This window comes from Patiria miniata, unplaced genomic scaffold (assembly GCF_015706575.1).
Source record: "Patiria miniata isolate m_02_andy unplaced genomic scaffold, ASM1570657v1 HiC_scaffold_9, whole genome shotgun sequence".
Classification (NCBI taxonomy): domain Eukaryota; kingdom Metazoa; phylum Echinodermata; class Asteroidea; order Valvatida; family Asterinidae; genus Patiria; species Patiria miniata.
In genome coordinates this window covers 25,254,577-25,274,077 of record NW_024037076.1, presented here as the reverse complement: position 1 = coordinate 25,274,077, position 19,501 = coordinate 25,254,577, and the positions used below count along the sequence as shown (strand labels likewise).

Genomic DNA, 19,501 nt, shown 5'->3' with positions numbered 1-19,501 from the left:
AGGATCGTACGATCGTTTTCGATCATCGGGAAGGCCTATACATACACTGCAGTTGCCATACCATAAGCGGTGGAACTGGGTTTGGGAGCTAGGAGACCAGGAGCTGGCAGGGTGTAACATCAAATAGAAAAGGGCGCCCCTATTAAGGAATAAGGTTAAGCCCCCCCCCCCCCCCACCCCCACCCCCACCCCCGTGCTTTTCGAACTTGCTACGGCCAGTGGGGGATATGAGGGGGAGGCAATGCATAACAAGACCAAATGCAAGTTGTAGTATTGGATCTACATTTGCATGTTGTGATTTTTTTGGAGGGGGGGGGTATGGAAATGCGTATGCTTGCCCAGTTGACCAGGTCAAGCAATGGACCGACCCATTAACCCCGCCCATTGAACCTTTGACCAATCACAGCCGTGATTAATGCCCTATACACGCGCGCTTGCGCATATGGCCAATCACAGCCGTGATTATTAATGCCCATTTGCAGTGACGTGTTGTTGCCCACACGCCCGGTGGGCGGGGTTAATTAATGCCTCTTGAAGTCCAATTGGAACAAAACCTGAATCATAAATGCAACATGGCAACCTTCATTATTGTAATGATGTCAAAGGTCACATACCAAGGGGCACGCGTGGTCTATCAGTGAAGCACAGGATTCATGATCGTGAGATTGTGGGTTCGAGCCCCGCCGTGGTCATGCGTGTTGTGCCCTCGAGTAGGGCGCTTTACCTCAATTACTCCTCTCAACCCAGGTTTTAAACGGCATTTTTTTGTGCCTTCCAGAACCATGAGGTGGGAGTCTGTGACACGTTTGTACACGACAAGCGGCCGCTTTACCATACTGTATCCGCAAAGTGACGTGAAGATAAATTTTGCACCGGTAAGTCATTGCCAATACTTTTCGCAAAGTTTTGCTTTTATTCTTGAGAATCGAGTCGAGTCTTCCGTTGAGGGATTCGAGTCAAGTCATCTTTCCTTAGGGACTCGAGTCATGTCGAGTCTTCCGATGAAGGACTCGAGTCGAGTCAAGTCATTTACCCTTAGGGACTCGAGTCGACTCGAGTCGAGTCGAGTCATTTACCCTTAGGGACTCGAGTCGAGTCGAGTCGCCAAAAATTGTGACTCGAGTCAGACTCGAGTCGAGTCATTGACTCGAGTAATTATCTGCGAAAGAGGGATGGACACTCCGTTCCTTTGACCACAGGTTGGCCCCCTTTACCTTTTTTTTTTTACATACCGAGGTCAAAAGTCACTCTTTTAAGATAATCGCGAAAGCAGGCGAGACGAGCGGTCCGAGAACCGTTTTGTTATGTTATGCTTGCGAGAACCATGCGATAACGAATTTCGGGGGTCATAATAATTATTTTAAGAAATCGAGCTCTTGAGTGAATCCCACCGCACAGTATTCGCATTCTGTGGACGTGTAAGAAACAACATGTATTTGAGCTGGAAGTATTATATGACAGACAGCATACAAGCTGTACAATACATCGAAAAGACAGGCTTGAAATATGCCTGCTTATGTCACAAAATGTCCGCCGCGTCCGATGTAACCAACCGGGGTTTTTTACTCGGGGAAAGGTAAGGTACAAGTTAGTTTCCATCCAACCAGACTAGGATTTTTTTAAAAATCCAGAACATGAAAAATTCGAGAATTTCAGGTCCTATTACCCCTTTAAATCACGTCTGTGATTGGCCATAATGCGCATGCGCGCATGTATGTACTATGTAGGACATTAATCACGGCTGTGATTGGTCCAAACTTCAGTGGGCGGGGCTAATGGATCAGTCTGGTTGCGTGATCTGGCCAACTGGGCAAGCATGTGCAGGAAAGGGGGGGGCAAACCATACACTGGAAGAAGTTATAACAAGTGAAAAGTACTTGTAGTCCAATTTTTACCATTGTTTAATTCCTTCCAACCACAACCTGCTTATCCGATATAGATATCTGAACCAAAACAGCGGAAAATGGAAAGAAACTGAAAACTGCTAGATACAAGTCAATTTTCATACTTTGAGTAATTTAAATTCGACTTTAATGCAGCCAGAAATCAAAATTGACTAAAATTCCACATTACAACCTATTTTTTTTTCTCAAAAAACCACACAATGTAAAATCTGCAAAAGTTCCCTTTTCCTTTTGACTTAGCATTGTTATTTAAAAAATCACGAATATCAAGCAACTTGATAATAAATTCTTATTAAATATCTTCTTACAATAATGTTTTAAAGATAAGGTATGGAGCTGGTCACAATTTTTGAAAAAAAAACCAATATTACATTATCTGAATGAAGGAAATAAACCCGCAGTTTTAGATACGTCGTCGTGGCACACATTGTTAAAAATGGCCGCCCCTTAACGACAAAGCAAAAACCAAATGGCTTTCGATGATTCTTGGAATAAACAAGTACAAATATTGTAACTTATTACGAAGTCATGTTTTTAGAAAAATAATTTCAGATATTAAAACAAATCTCACTCGTAACAAACCTCACCCGTATGATTTTCATTAATCACTATTAAAGGAGTACAACCCATATACATTCCATTACCACCAGATCAAAAAATGAGGGTAACTAATAAAGGACCTATGATTGTTATAAATGCAAAACTAGTGTCCAATTTACTTAATTTTAAATGTTTAGAAAAGTGCACTCTACAAAAGTTTTCACCAAAAGGTAGGTCTCATATATTAATTATATATGGACAAATCATGTGTAACATTCATGACGTGCACCTATTGAACATGAACCTGTTCACTTAAATGAACATGTTCACTTCTTTCAAATCAGCCTCAACACAAATACATAGCAATATTCCGGTGTGCCGTCGTGTCCGCATTGTATGTACACGTGCCGCTTTTTCTCCACATATTCCACCGTTCCTTTGGCTGCCATTTTGTGAAAGATGTCATCCAGCTGGCCATTTTTGCAGCATTCGTCGAGGATGAGGGTATCTTCACTCACGCTGAAAATTGCGTAGCCTCCTATTATAGAAGCAAACAAGTTGTGGGAGTCAGGTTGGCGAAGCGGTACTTTCCTCGCCTTCCACCGCTGTGACCCAGGTTCGAATCCCGCCTGGGCCAATATGTGGATTGGGTTTTCAGTCCCTGCCTGATTCTGTGGGTTTTCCCCAGGATATTCTTCTGGGCTTTTCCTCCCACCTCTAAAACTGTAACTTTTATGCCCCATTTAACATCATTTTTCAATTTTCATTTTGCGATTTTCAAGGGTGTTTTGTTGCCTTTTTGTTTTTTATGCTAATGCAAATGTCCATATTCATGAGCAAATAGTGTGATGTCATTTCAGGCAGAGACCTCTGTATGTTACAATTAGTTTGGCACCAAAAGTTGCAAGCATTTTGGATATTTTGCTTTCGTGAGTTTTCTTTTCTTTGGTGATTCGTTGTCGATTCAGCACATGATAGTACGCTGGCCAAAGTTTTCTCACAAAATGGTTTTGGGTTCACAAAAAGTTCTCAACTGAACAGTATCTTCCTGAAATGACATCACAGCAATAGCGCCCTCATTTGTCCGTGTAAAAGAAGATCACCGGTAATGTCAATGAATCTAAGGCTAAATCCGGCTCAATCGCCAATCTGAATCAATTGAATAGAATGTGTACACATTATGCTTAGGGACCTGCTCTACTAGGCTTTCCTTGGGTTTTTTTTTAACAGGACTTGATACTTGCCTCTGCAAATTTTTCATTTTCTTCGAGTAAATTTCGTAAATATTGTAAATACCGGACATGACACAAACCTGGTTTGATTATGCGAAGCAGCTCCGGGAAGCAGTCAGGTTGTACGTGGGCGCTCCCGAAAGCAGCGCTCATGGTGATTGCATCATAGGTATCTATGCGAAGAGAAAAGTACGTATGACCAAATAACCAATGCGATGGTTTCTTTCCTCGCCTTCCATCGCAAAAAAGAAATATTTGGGGGAACTGGGGAGTGTCATGGCCTAGCGGTTAAGAGCACCGCAGACTCTGGTGTATCAGAGGCAACAGGGGCGTGAGTTCAAGCCTGGGCCCGGACACTTGTGCCCTTAAGCAAGGCACTTAGCAATTATTGCTTCTTCCTTCGGATGGGACGTTAAGCCGGAGGTCCCGTGTGTTGTAAAAGGCCTAACGCACGTAAAAGAATCCAGTAACACTTGTCGCTAAGAGAAGGGGCTTGCCCCAGTGTTTCTGGCATCCTAGTTAATAGTTGTACTCCCTTGAGGAAGTCCTTAGGAGAAGAACCAACCAAGTATTATTAAGTACCAAGTGCCTTTGATGATACAAGCACGGTATCTGGCACACAGTCAGCGTATGTCCTAAGAAAGATATCTGGCTAAAGGGCCATCGCAGATTTGTCCAGTGACAAAATAGAATAACAAGCAGGAATAACAGGAACGGTATATCTTTTCTGAACATTACCATCCTCGATGGGCAGGCGATTCTGTCCCAGGTACTCGCAGATGTAGTTGGTATACACTTGCTTCCCTCTGCTGCAATCCAAGGATTCCTTGTGGGCATCCAGCGCATCTATGCGAAGAAAACCGCGGTTCTTGAGCTGCCATTGAACGTGAATGAAAACGTTAGCCTTTTGGAAATATGATGGACACAACACACACCTCCGACAGACAGACAGACACCATGACAGACAGACAGACAGGGTTTTAGGTTACCTCTAGACCCACGAGACCTGTTCCGGATGCGCAGTCCAATATTCGGCCGTTTTTGTCGCTGACGAACTGCGATACTGTCTCCGCTAGTGTACCGGCATTTTCGAAACCAAGAACTTCCATATCCTAAGCACGGAGACAAAGAAGTATAACACTCATTGCTATGGATTTAAAGTACTGCATATTTTCCGAGTTTCTGCGTGGGATATTTATAGCGTCGAGCATGCAGTGACACGATTGCAAAAATGCCAAAGAAATGGTTCCAATTTGCAGGGGCTCTTATAAAGTGGAGTTTGGAAATCGGGGGCGGAGCCAGTATCAGACGGGAAGGGGGCTCCGAGGTCTTTAAGACTTTGGATATTTTCATAGTGGCCAAGCTGCGATGCGAATGGAGGGAACACTATACGTACTGGCCGAGAGTCGTGACCCCACCCACATTATTTAGCCTTAGTCTGAATTTCTTTTATTTTGCAATCTTTTCAGGTAGATAATTATGCCAGCACATCAAATAGGCCACTCCGACTCCCGATAATTTGCATATCAGTTTGAACGTTTGACGAAAAGAATTCCATGAACACCATTAATTTTTCCCTGCAATCAGAAAGCAACACATGTCCTATAAAAAGTAAACTTTAACAGAAGCATTTACTGAGAAAACACTTGGAATTGTTCAGACCAGTCTCATAGGGTTTCTGCACAGGGTGTCAAGTGATGTCCAGGTATGGAATTCTTTTCGGTTTGAGTGCATGTGGGACATGATAAACAGGGACCATTAAAAAGGTGCAGGGGTACGGGATACGTATATGCGGCTGGGAAAACTAGCTGGTTAAGCCACCATTTTGTGAGGTTATTTCATCAATAAAAATGCATTGTAGAGCCTCCTCAAGAAAATGAGTCTCCCCCGAAGTTCCCCCCCCCCGCAAATTGTGACCCCCAAATAGGCCATAGCTCCATGAATGCCTATACGCCACTAAATATAGTACATGTACTATCATCTCCCTATAGTGACTAGGGTTAATTATATGCTGCAAACAAGTGTGTGGTCATGTTAGTAATTACATTTAAGATCTCCCCCTCTCTCAGCTAGGCAGTGCTGGTTTTCCTTTTCCGGTCAAAGTCTCCCCCTTTAGCATTTGTTTACCAGTAGGTGGGGGCATATTCGACTGGAGGCAGAATCCGATCGATCGTGATTGTTACTTTTAAGCAAAAACCTTGAGTTGGATTCGCGTTGATGCTATGCAGCAATGATCATGTTATGTACTCATATCAAATCCTTTGTGGTCATAAAAACCCCATGTAAACCGGCCAAAGCGCATGACCTTGGACATAGAGATAAGAGCTCCCGGGCTCTGTGTATATCAACTAGCACTGCTATAGCACGTGTACAATAAACAGACCCTACGCGCTGAGCCATGAGCAACGGCAAATTTTATTGGAGTTTAGATGAACAATTCTTTTGTAAACGAATACATGCGATCCTACACCTCAACCAATCACAATAAGGAGGGTTATATTGTTGGAAAGCTGACGAGACGAGATCTAAGCGCACCCAAGTGGCACTATTTTAACGTTGTGATGATGTTAATGGACCAGTTCTTGGCTGAACGCGTGGTTTACACACAAAACGGGGAGATTTTTGACCAAAAATGCAGTGTTTTAACATCAATTCGCGAGTGAAAATCAGTGTTTTATTCAGTTTCTCTTTCACTTTCTGAAAGAGTATATTATTAGGGTCATACTGTAGTAAGATCTAAGGTATACTCTGTCGAATAATGCAGTGGTGGCGGCAGATGTGAAAAAGGGCCCATTTTTAATGATTTTTTCGCCGTGTTCTCTCATACTTCATAGAGGTTGCACATAAAAAAAACCCAGCCCGGTGAGTTAGTTCCCCAAAGGTATTCATATAAGTGATTATGGTTAAGGTCTCACTCTCTCATTTATACTAGGCAGTGCCAGTTTTCCTTATGTGGTCCCCCTTAATCCTACCATTGCCTACGGTACATGCAAGCAGTGCCATACCGCCCTACAACTTAGTTATAAAAAATACGACTTAAGCATATAGCCTTTTTGTCAAATGTGTCAAGGAATTTGCGTCTTCACCTTTTCATACTTGTCGTTCTTGATCCATTCTGCATAAAACTTTTGCATCACTTGCCGGGATTCCTCCTGAGAGACCGAGTCTTGATTTCTGTACGTCGCTCGTCCATCTCTCTCATTATCCTCTGCTGCTCTACTGAAGTCATCGTGGAGAAATCTCCGCACACAATGATGACGATGAAATGTCCTCAGCCTCGCAGATGCAGTTTCTACACGTTCTTCTCTGGTGTAATGTGACGCGCCGGGCGGGGGACCGTAGGTTTTAAAGGGAATATACATCATTTGCTTTTGCTGTAATTTTCAGAAATGGATGGAATTGGGGGGTTAGAAATATGTAGCAAATATAGTTACACTGACTTTTTTGAGGTTTTGGGTTCGAAAATGCTATAAAAACCAAGAAAAACGATCATTTTCCTGTAGTCTGGTTCCCTGACTCAATATAAGAAGAAACAGAGCAGTTTACATACATTGGGGAATTGTAAGGTCAGGGAACCAGTCTAGCTGGCTCGTACCCGTTCATAGGTTTGTAATCGATTGCAAACAAGTGCGATGGTCAATTGGGGCCAGTATTTGAAAAAAAGCCAGTTGTTTCCAACGCTGATCGGCCGATCAGCTTTGGAAATTTATACAAAAATACCACTTTTCTTGAAAATGACAGTATACCAGGTGCCATGATTTTACAGGATGCTTTACACTGTCATTCACTAACAGTCCAGCAAGGTATTTCAAAATGATTTGGTAGTTTTATTTTTTGATGTTTGCAAATGTTGTATTTTCCCTTTAAGTTATTACCGGTCATTACCTACACATTTTACCCCACCATTATATACATGTACCGCCATTCGGAATCACGTGAGAATTGTACTTTGGTACAAGCTGCAGCCACTCTTTCAATAGCCTTGAGTGGTCTACAATGGTCAAATGCCGACCTCGTCGTTAAAGTGTCCCGTACGCGGTATCAGTGGCATATCCTCTCGCGCGCATATATGCAGTGCAGTCACAGACATATAAGGGTGCACTGAACCAATTCAAGCCCCATTGAAAAAAAGTGTAAAATCGATAAAGTTCAAGGCCAAATAACATGCAAGCCGACATCACTGGGGTTTCTCAAACAAAAGTTAAATTATTGTCTTGTACTTCATCTTTTCATTTCTTGTCAATTTTGGGTAGACTAGCCGATTACATTTTTAAATATTCACACCAAAACAAAATCACCTCCAGGAAAGTGATAGTTCCCAAGCCTGCATGTATCCGTTTTACAAGTGGCATCCTTCCACTTTCTCAGGCAAATAGGACCCATTTTTCAACCGTAATTTTCAAGCCTGCCCTCGATCAGATGGAAGCCCAAAAACCTGGGAGTTGATCCTTGGCTACATTTACACAATTCCACCGTTTTTAAAGCCAAACTGTCTCCGTTTTCAAAAGAAACTAATCAGCTCGCGTAGAAATTCTCACTTGAATTAGTTCACTTGACCCTATAACCGTTTATATGTCTGTGAGTGCAGTGTAAGAATTGATCTCCATATACACAGAGTGTATATATGGAGATCAATGAGCGTAAGCGCGAACAGCGACCTCATGCGGCCACTGTTTTTTTTATGCACATCAATTGGCCGCATGAGGTCGCTGTTCGCGCTGTATTTTTACATGCACTGCATAGCGAGCGAGGATATGCCGCTGATTAATTACCGCGTACCGGGTAATCAATCAATTATTAATGGCTTTCTTGTTTTTGCAGGGCATAATACAATTTTGCTCTGAGCTAAGAATGGTTCGTGGCTATACATTGTACGAACTGTTGAAACTGTTGAAAAAAGAGAAGTGTATGGACTATATGGAATAAGTCTTGTTATTTCGCCCCCCCCCCCCCCTCCCTGGCCATGCATGGGCGTCGCCAGGATTTTTTTTCTAGCGGGGGGGGGGGGCAAAGCAAATTGTTCTCCAAAACCCTTGACTTTCTCTAGCATATTCTCAAATGACAATTTTGTTTAGGGTGGGCGGGAGGGCCACCCTGGTCATTGATAACAGTGTATAGTCATGTTCCCTAACGTGGCGCACTTCGAAGCCTACCCGACTTTGCTCGTGTAGTGTTGCCAAACCTCTTTGTTGACAAACCTCAAATTCATGCAGTAAAACACTAGTACTTTTACCTTATAAATGTTTGCTATTTAACCTCCTGTGAACAATTTCAGTTTCATAAAATTTAATCCGAAATTCAAAAACGGTGGCGTCCGGAAATTGGGCACAAATTGGCGGAGTGTTCCCTAACGTGGCGCACTTGAATAAATCTCGGAAAATTCCAATTTAACATTTAAGAATTTCTGTAAACTTGATAAATTCTGATAAACAATTATTATCTCTACTTACATGCCCATCCAGATGTTTGTCAGAAAATTATTTTCTTATTTTTCGGGGCATTTTTAAAGGGTTTACTTTGCACTTGAAAATAAAATTGGAAAATCGCGCCAAAACAAATTTTTCTTTTAACTTTGTTACGGGTAAATAAACTCGCGATTTATGAAGAGGAGTGTTTAGAACTTGATGACATTTCACTTTCTTGGACATTTCAGTTAAAACTTTTGCTCTAGGTAGGCGCTACAGGCGAAAAATCAAAGTGCGCCACGTTAGGGGCCACGCCACGTTAGGGTACATCAACAATAATGTGTACTTTGAACAATGACGGTTGAATGGGCATGGTGCCAGCTTTGTTTTCTTTGAAAGAGTGCCTGAGCTTGTACCAAACAATACAATCTCACGTAATCCCTCATTAAAATGATTGGTAGAATCCTAATCAAACTTCGTTACTCTCGTTTAATTTTTAGATTTTACGTTGCGCCCTCTTCTGACGAAAGACCTAAAGCTTTGTGTAAGGTATGCATGGTACCCAGAACACATACTGGTGAGCGAAATCTGAAAGGCCAAGGCATCAGACTACACAAAATGGCGACAGTGAAGGACAGCGACACGAATCTCTGGCTGCACAATAAACTCGGAGACAGCGAAGATTTGTGGTCTGGGATCGGCAGTGTGGGCTCCCAACTGAAAGGGGACCTCCTCAAGAATGTCTTTGTGTGTTTTAAGGGGCTCCACCCCACGGTGAAGCTCAAAATGCTGATGGCAATCCTGCACATGCCGAGGCGAAATGTGGACGAGGTTAGCAAATTTTTCATTTGTTTACATTACTTTGTCTACTTTCATGACTTTATTTGTCCGTTTTTTCCTACCTCCATGCATGGGCCTACTTACTGACTAGAGCAAGGTCACAGACCGATGTTGACAGTAGTTCACAGATGCTGACAAATTTTGAGTTGGACCAAAAAGTGTGTCAAACTCAAGTGAAAGCTGCAAACAAAATATTAAAGCAAACAAAATCACAAAGTCGCAAATACAACCATTGCAACAATGCAACTTTGTGAATGAATAACATACATTTGAATGTAGGCCTAGGCCTCAATGTAATGCAGTTTAAAAGCAAATTTAGTAATGTTTAATTGGCAGTATTATTTATTTATCAAATAATTAGTACTAGTACTACAGGCCTAATACTTTAGTGTAATCAAAACGCTCAGATGAATTGCAGAATGTTTACAAAGTTGTCCCTGATTGTTGTAGGTAGGTTAAGTCCCTGTATGGTATTCCTTATCTTTAGGACAGGCTCTCATAGTATCAAGTAAAAATGAATCAATGTCTATTTTTAAGGAGTTTTGTTCAAAACTCATTTTTGCAGGTGACTGTCCAGTACCAATGTGACTTTTGAAACGCACTTTCAAAGAAAATGTGACTTTCCTACCTTTTTTTGCAGTCAGAGACGTGAGACCTGCAAGTTGTAGTTCTCACAACACGCGTGAAAGCCCGTCACAATGAAAGCTTGATGCTGATTGGCTGATACTAGTGATAGAAAACTAGAAAAACATATTTTTGTTATCAGCCAATCAGCATCGAGCTTTCATATGTGCATCGAGCGTTCAAAGTTGCCATCTTGGTTTTTGAGCCTGTTTTCTGGTTGTTGTCTTTTACCCCATAATTTCCCTCATAAATCAAAGCCCTGCCCTCTCCACACAAAATTAAACCCGCCAATATTCAAGAAGGTGTCATTACCAGCTGTTCAGATGTGTCAAGAAATATCAGAATATCGCTTTTGAGTGTCATTTAGTCAGCTGTTGTGGTGAGTCTTATATAGGAATATGGATTACCTCCTAAAGAGGCTAATGAGTTAACTGACGTGGTTTACTTCTCACCCCCCCCCCCCCCTCCCCCACCACCCAGTTTCAAGGTGAACTGAATGCTATCATCCACCTTGCCCGAAGTGACTCGGACCAGTGGGTGTCCATCGTGGGCGATATCCTGCACACCTACCCAAGCACGGGCAGTCTGAATCTGGACGTCGAGGAAGACCACCAGTTTGTGGCGGAGGTGCTATATGACTTGCGCAAACATTGTGAGTGCTGTCTTAGCTAACATCCGAAATTCTGTAATTAACCCTAACAGACCTCAACCCATCAAACCCCAACAGCATGTATTGTTGGAATCTGTCTGGATGGGTACAGTGCCCCTAAACTGACAGTCTTTTACATTGGGTTGGCACACCTCCAGAAAATCAGTCAGAAATATGGGTGCACAGTTTCCCATATGATGTTGGAATTTGCCGGAATGGGTATGGTTCCTAGTAAATCATGCTCGGGAGTTGGGGTTTAAAGAAGTCTAATAAACAGGTGGCAGTCAGGCAGTGAGTCGGTCAGTAAGGTACGAAAGACTTGCTAGGCCCTCTGGGACCAGGAACAGCCCTTCTCCTCCCCCCCCCCCCCCCAAAGAGAAGTAATTGGGATGCATTCTATCCAAAAATATTCACTTACTATTTTGTTTTCCCATTTCAGTGAGCGAGACGGACAGTAACAGTCTGCTCCCACTAGAATGCCAGTACCTAAACAAGAACGCCCTCAACCAGCTTGTGGGAATGCAGGCTCCGCCCATCAAACACTTCACCCTCAAGCGCAAACCCAAGTCGGCCGCGCTACGGGCCGAGCTTCTGCAGAAGTGTAAGTCACAGGAACCTTCCAAAAGCAAACTGGCTGTGCATTTTTAAATTGATGTAGTTTCACCCAAAAATAAACAGTTATGTTTTCGTTGGATTTGGTTAGTTGGCGGGTTGGTTGGTTTGTCTATTAACAAGATAACTCAAAAAATGTTATAGACGGATTTGCATGAAATTTTTTTTAGGGGCGGTCCTTGGTAGAAGTACAAATTGATTAGATTTTGGAAGTGATCCGGATCTGGGTCTGGATCCAGGATCCAATTACATTTTGAACAAGGAGCCAAGGATGATGTTCGGTATAGCCGAATGTTCAGTATAATGGTGTTCGGTATAGCGGCGTTCCACTGTACATATGGGATGAGATGGCCTAGCGGTTAAGAATACTGGACTCATGCTCTGGTGTTTCAGAGGCAACAGTGGCATAGGTTCAAGCCCGGATACTTGTGCCCTTGAGGCACTTAACCATTATTGCTTCGTCCTTCGGATGGGACGTAAAGCTGTAGGTCCCGTGCGTTGTATAAATGCACGTAAAAGAGCCCAGCAAACACTTATCGCTAAGGGAAGGGGTTCGCCCTGGTGTTTCTGGCTGTCATCCTCATACATACACCATGAGGCTGTACGCGATAGCCACACCAGGCTTTTGTGCAGAAGCTAACAGATACAGATATATGTTTAGTTTATATCTTTGTTCCATCGAAGATCTTAAAAGAAAAGGGAATGCGGTATGTGACTGTTTGTTTCCGGGTTATTGTTTTTTCTCCTTCAGCTGCTGAAGCAGCCCAACAAACCAAGAAGCAAGTTGGTTCCTCCACCGTCCCTACCAAGAACAGAACCAGAAAGCTGGATGATAGTAAGTCACCCATCCAGAAATACTTCCACTAAAACATTCTCTTTCTCAAGCTTCTTGCTTTTTCTTGAAATGTTCGTAACCTGGGCTGGGTTTTGTGAAGCTGCTCAGCGAAAAATAAATCTGCTTAGCAAAAACAATGCACTAAGCTGAAACCAGCAAAGGACCAGTCACAAGCTATTGCAATCACATGGCATTTTGGCTGGTGACCTGTTTTCACTAAGCACATATTTTCCGTGCTTAGCAGAATCCTACGCTTAGCCGCTCAGTGACCACAAGGGATAAATTATCAGAAAAATAATGGATCTCATACCCAGTCGGCTGCAAAATGTACATATCGTTTCAGCAACCTTTCAGTTTTGAACTTTTTTTTAAATCTATTTAATCTAGTCCATTTATAATTTGTTTTATTGTCAAGCTGCGCCATTGAAGGGAATCCCCAAATCGACGGCTGGATTCCGAGCGGCGCCCTCTATGCCGCGGACTATCCCTCTGAACCGGAGAATGGCCTTCAACAGGGAAGGAGGCACCAAGGTACGGGACAGAGTGTTTTCTTTTATTTTGTTTTCAGCGAGAAACTGCCAAAATCTGGCCACTTTTCAAAGCTCGGCATTGACTTCAGTTTCAGGCTTAGTAGTCATGATTTTTTGGTCGCTTACTTGGGAGTCTTAGGGGTAATGTGGTTATTTGAAATCAATAAACCCAAAATAAATGTAAATTCTGGAATTTTCATGTGCTAATTTGCCTGGGGGATGTGTGGCTTAGTGGTTAGGTTTGTGACTCGTGATCAAAGGGTCAGGGGTTCGAATCCAGCTGCTGGCCATATGTTGTGTCCTTGGGCAAGCCGCTTCACGCCCACGTGCCTCTCTCCACCCAGGAAAATGAGTGCGGGCATTAGCTGGGAGTAACTTGCGATGGACTGGCATCCCATCCACAAAAGAATAGAAATATTCTCTGTTGTTTCATGTCAAGGAAACGGCTATAAGGAAACGGCTATAAACACCGGCCTGATGGGTCATATTGGCTCCTGACAGACTTTACTTACTTGCAAGTCTCTTGCATAGAACACATACGTTTTCTACCACAGGAAAATCAAGTTGAAAAGTTGTGAATTTTTTGTTTGATTTAAACATTAAAGACACCTTAGTGATTTTATAACAGAAAAGTCTTCTCTCTCCTCGCAGTTGTTGGACATCATGGAGCAACCTCTAGGGGGAGCCAACAGGGAAGCCAAGAAACGCAAGAAGCAAGCAGGTGAGGTCGTCGCACTTTTGTTCCTCTCTTCTCCTTGTCTTGACTTAAGACTGGATTTTAATTTTTGTTCCCCTAATACAGCTGGTCCCTGTCCCTGGGTAGAGGGCACTATTATCAAGATTAATTGAACCATCCTACTGTCTGAACAGCCACAGACAGTCCACAAAAAATCAATCCTTTTACACAGGCTAGTCACCAACAGTCAGATCATGTTTCAAGTAAGTACTGTGACTAGTCGATTAAGTCAACACACAAAAGCAGGCAAGTGGTGGGAGCATAGCTGTATCAAGTTACATTAACAGTTACGGCCAGTCAATCCTGCTTTATGTACACTGGGAGCTCTCAACTGTTAAAAAAACAGTCACTTGATTGATTTTGACCGAAAGGACAACTTTGCACAGAGTGTGTGTTTGCATAGGAGGGTTTTAATCGAAACCAGTCTTGGGGGAACTCCTTAGAGCAATTTTTCCGTTCTTGTCCCCAGAGTTGGAGGCCCAAGAGCAAGCCAAGAAGGACAAAGAGGCGGCCCAAGCAGCCACACCGGATTACGCCGCTGCGTTTATGTCCCCCGCTTCCGTCAAGCCGGCCACCACCACCAACCCCTTGGACAAGCTGGATGAACCTCCCACGCCGTCCTACGCCCCTGCGGCCAGCCAGAGCAAGCCCAGCAAACCTCCAACCTCGCTTCTCAAAAACTTGGGTAAGTTGTTTTTTCTTTTTCATTTGAAGATGAAAGGTTGATTTCACGAAGCCTTATGACTAATCATATCTTAAATTCAAATGTTTAACAAATTGTAACTAAAGATGATAAAATGTTTCTAGAAGCGTACACCATGCAAATTTCCTGGCAACACATTGTAAGTTACAATGGGAATTTTCAGAAACAATTTTACCACATAACAACCACAGAATCAAGCCCACAATCTAGAGGTATGATGAAATAAAATTCAAAAACTAAAGATACATAAAGGGAAAGGTACTTACCCTCAAAACAAAAATTGTGTTTACAAACGTTAAAACAAAACAGACCGAGTGGCGCTCATATTCTTGTTTACCCATGATAATCTTCCGCAATTTTGTTGGTGGTTTTTGAAATTTGAGATACTTGGCGATGCTACTAAATATTCGACAACCTCTAGCTGTTCGAGGGTTAATACATTGTATTCTCAAAATAGACTTTTTCAACAAGTCGAACTAAGTCAATGAGTTTGGCAAAACCCATTAGAACTCATCATAGCTGTGAGTGATTGTTGATGGTGATTCAATCCTTTCAGTGATTTTTTTTTAAAATGTCGACTTTTCCCAAAATTTCCCCCACAGATCAGCCGCTCTCCACCAAGACTGCTCGGGACAACCTCCAGCACCAACTCCAGCAGTCCCTGGAACAGTCGGGCTTCAACCTCCAAAACCCTACCTCCACCACCGCCACCCCAACTCCAACCACCCCGACGCCCCCACCAACAGCCAAGCCAGCCCCGAAGCCTGCCCCCGTCACCCCCACGTACCCCCAGCCCGGAGCCTCGGTGGGTTTGCCACCCCTCGTGGGACTCCCGACCACCCCAACCGAGCCCACGGTGGCCCCTGCTCAAGTCCCGGCGGCGGCTGCCATGGCTGGTGCCAGCGGGGCGCAGAAAAAAAATTTGTCGCTTACGGTGAGTCGTTCTGTATTTTTGTACAAATTTCTTACAGCCATTTCAGTCTGGAATTCCTAACAAACTTAAGATTTGAGTTTAGTACATGAAAAGTTCAGTGTTTGAAACAGTTGGGATTGACTTGTCAGAAAGATTGACTGTTGTAGTTGTTTGGAATGACTCTGGAGTGGAGTCTGGAGAAATAAGACATGAAAAGGCTTGAGATTGTTCAGACTTAAGTCTGAAATCAGACCTTTTGCATCGTAGAGAAAGACATTATCAGTATATAAAGAACTGCGTCTTTCAGACCTTTTTTCTAATTTTCAGACTTTATAAAACTGACAATTTCATCACTTCGTAAAGTCCACCTGTCTGAAACCAAATTTAGGTCAGGTTGACTAGAGTTGTTCCTTAAATAAACGTCTCTGAATCCGATGCAGAAATAAGGTTTTTTTCTATGCTGTTCAAAGTCCAAATTGCTTGCGTTTACAAGTTGAACAAGCTCATTTCCACTGGGGTCCTGAAAGTATAAGCTTGGAATCTCTCTCTCACAAGCAAAGTGGACAAATTGAATGTTTTCAGCCTTTGAGACGGTTTCACTGTCAGTGCATAACCTTTCCCTCATTGGACCAAAGTGTCAGAAAAACTGATCAGATTGGCCAATGAGAGTGCCTCAAATATCAGCCAGTACCATCACACCTTAGTTTATTATCTACCGGGTCTCCACCAAAATCATCAATGAGCCTGATTGTCCTCTTTGTCTGCTCTTTCCAGAGGGATCAAATGGTCGCAGCCCAGGAGATGTTCCGTCAGTCCAACAAGGTGACTCGACCAGAGAAGGCCCTCATTCTGGGATTCATGGCAGGCGCCAGGGGTACGTTTATACCACCAATCAACCCACAGAAACTTTTATTTTGGGTTTCTGGGGTATCGTCTTTGTCCTCCTACTTCGGAATATCTCCAATGTACCTCACAAGGCATCACCCTTTGTATGACGAAAACTTAATCTGCTTTAATCCTGCTGTATCCGTATGTGTATAGTTTATAGAGGGCGCTATTTACCTCTCAAGGGTTTTCCTACAAAAACCGTAAACATCTTAAACCTTGACGTGACGAGGCATTTATGTTGTGTGTTTCTGGCCATATTATGCAAACGCTCGCTGTGATTGTAAACAACGTGCAACATGCGACCATTTCCCCTTGCGAATTTTGAAGCGTCCATGTAGGGCATTCAAATTCACGGTAAGAAAATTCAGCTTTCATCAGGTCTAGGTTTTTTTTTAAAGCTGTATCACATGAAACAGCTGCAAGGTTAGTTTAAACTTTAAACAGTAGCTGCCACAATGCTTCCACCATAACTGAGCTGTCCCATGAGCGCACAATGACCTTTTATGCCCCATAAAAATGTCAAGCCAATGCTGCGTCAAATGGGGCTGCAGCAATTATTTGGTTACTCAATTGCTCAGTGTATCAACTTTGTGGTTATATTTTTCAATTTGATTAATTAACTTTGAGAAAATAGAGACTTTCATTCTGATGGCACAAAATTCTAGAAAGCACGTACTCTCAAGCCCCAAAACCCACAAACAAAGTTTCAAGACAAAGTGGGGCGGAACACAAAATACTACGTTCTTGCAGAAAATAGGTACGTGAAACTTTGTTGGTGGCACCAAATTATGTGTTCCATGCAAAGTTTCCAATGATTATTTTGCTATGCTTTTATTGATCAGACAATCCATGCCCCCAGCAAGGCGACATTGTCACGATCCGTCTGAGCGAGAATCGGGAACTGGTGCCCCACGCCGAGGAAATGGGCACCGTCGAAATGACGGTGGACACTTACTTCGAGATGAACTACTCCTCGGGCAAGTGGCGACGCTACAAAAAGTACCGACCGCTCTGAATCGAGAACTCCATGTAGTAACCTGCTGCATCCTGAATGTGTGCAGTTCATAGAGGGCGCTTTAAATGAAATGCTGGTATGGTAACCTGCTGTTTGTGCACAGTTCATAGAGGGCGTTATATAATGAGATGCTGGTATGGTATTGCCTGCTGTATGTGCACAGTTCATAGAGGGCGTTATACTACCCTTTGCGATTAATTGTTTCACGGGCAAATGGAGACGCAAAAAGTACCGACCGCTCTGAAACCAGAACTCCATATTGTAACCATATTGTTCATAGAGGGCGCTATACTACCCTTTGCGATTAATTGTTTCACGGGCAAATGGAGACGCAAAAAGTACCAACCGCTCTGAAACCAGAACTCCATATTGTAACCTGCTGTATCCTGTATGTGCACAGTTCTTAGAGGGCGCTATAAACTGAGATGGGTGTATGGTAACCCTCTATATCGTGTATGTGCACTGGCCATAGAGGGCGCTATGCTACCCTTTATAGTGCAGTGGCTTACGTACTTTGAGATTAACTATTCCAAGGGCAAATGGAGACACTATGAAATGTACCGACCACTATGAAACGGATACATTCATATTGTAGCCTGCTATATCCTGGGTGTGCACAGTTCACAGAGGGCGCTATACTACCCTCAACAGTGCAGAGGTTTGCATACTTCCATGTCAAATTCCTAGAGGGCGCCATATACCCTCAACAATGCTGTGGTTCACCCCTTTGGGGAAAAAGACTGGTGACCTTTAAAACTTGGCCTCCATTTGCTGGGATCCAATACATGTTTGGTGTGAGATGTCAAGTGTGGGTCGTCGTCTGAAATTGCTTCTTTAAAATAGAGCAAGCCGAGCGAAGCTGTCATGAAGTTCATGATGGACAGGGAAGAAAAGAAAGGAAAGCTGATCCAAGAGAAATTCACACTATCATCCTGTGTAATTGGTTTATTTCAAAGACTCAAACATCTCAAGATGCATTGATTGGAGTTGAAGAAATAGTAATATATCAATGTATATTTACAAACATTAATATGTTGGCTAGGAAGTTAAAGGGATAAAATAAATGGTGAAGATTTAGGCATAAACTTTGGTTTTTGCAATTGTTTTACATGTTCGACTGATTCAACCCCAAATGTTGATTCACCTCATATTTCGAGTTAGTATTAGCCTTTCGTCAAGGCCATCGTGGCTCAAAGCGGCGAAAACGCGAAGCGACTGGAGCGGGAGACCACACAAGCGACCACTCGTACGTGCTGACTTTATCTTTGCTCCAGTCGCTTCGTGTATTTCGCAGCTCCGCCACTCTAAGCCACGATGGCCTTGGCGAAAGGCTAAGTTAGTATGTGTTCTACGGCCCCTTAGGCATCTTCCTTGCAGGTTTCAAGCAATTTAATTTGTTAGGCCAAAATTGACAAAAATGGAAGTGGTTTACCTTGCATTTTAATCAAAATTTGGCCGAAAAATGACTTTTCCCCAAACAAGGCAGAAATTCCTTTGGATGCAAGAGGAGCATCAAATAATATTCAAACACCCAAGATTTTTAAGATTTGGGCCAGAATCATCGATTTTTGAAAAAAGAATTTTTTTGACTGATTTTACCCCAAATTGTCCACACAAGTTTCCTTTTGAATAGCACGTTTGTTCATAAATCGAGATGGAATGTGTTCTAGGGCCCCTGCATCGTCCCTGCATCTTCCTTTGGATGCAAGAGGAGCATCAATTTATATTCAAACTTCCAACATTTTAAGGTTCGGGCGAAAATAATAGATTTTTTAATTAACAAAAAAAAAACATTTTGAATGGACTGATTTTAATCTAAGTTGTGGCTGCAAGTTTTCTTTTCAATATCACTTTTGTCCCAAAATCGAGTTGTTGTGTTTTTATTCTAGGGTCCCTTAGGCATCTTCCCTACAGGTTTCAAGCAATTTCATTGTTTGGCCAAAATTGACCAAAAAAAGCAAACACGTTTCATTTGCGCTTCATCGTAAAATGGACTATAGTAGCCCTAACAGTCCTGAATCCTCCAATTTTAATACGATTTTGCATACCCCCTTGGGAGTTGGGGTTAAGGGCCC

At 42.8% G+C, this 19,501-nt stretch overlaps 1 protein-coding gene and 1 pseudogene across 3 annotated transcripts in view; one reads left to right on the top strand and one right to left on the bottom strand.

Moving 5' to 3' along the window:
• LOC119720405 (negative elongation factor A-like) overlaps positions 1-18,534 on the top strand; it is a 28,656-nt gene extending 10,122 nt beyond the window's left edge. The window contains exons 1-11 of one of the 3 annotated variants that reach the window (XM_038190069.1): positions 779-875; positions 9,582-9,912; positions 11,026-11,197; positions 11,634-11,795; positions 12,558-12,641; positions 13,057-13,172; positions 13,823-13,892; positions 14,377-14,592; positions 15,213-15,544; positions 16,298-16,397; positions 17,254-18,534. In XM_038190069.1, the coding sequence (XP_038045997.1) occupies positions 9,637-9,912; positions 11,026-11,197; positions 11,634-11,795; positions 12,558-12,641; positions 13,057-13,172; positions 13,823-13,892; positions 14,377-14,592; positions 15,213-15,544; positions 16,298-16,397; positions 17,254-17,426 (1,701 nt within the window). In that variant the 5' untranslated portion in view covers positions 779-875; positions 9,582-9,636 and the 3' untranslated portion in view covers positions 17,427-18,534. Of the gene's footprint in view, positions 1-778; positions 876-9,581; positions 9,913-11,025; positions 11,198-11,633; positions 11,796-12,557; positions 12,642-13,056; positions 13,173-13,822; positions 13,893-14,376; positions 14,593-15,212; positions 15,545-16,297; positions 16,398-17,253 lie in introns of those variants that run through there. The other 2 variants (XM_038190071.1, XM_038190070.1) reach the window with 2 other exon arrangements.
• LOC119720407 lies at positions 1,884-7,019 on the bottom strand (annotated as a pseudogene).
• Positions 18,535-19,501: the final 967 nt, after the last annotated feature.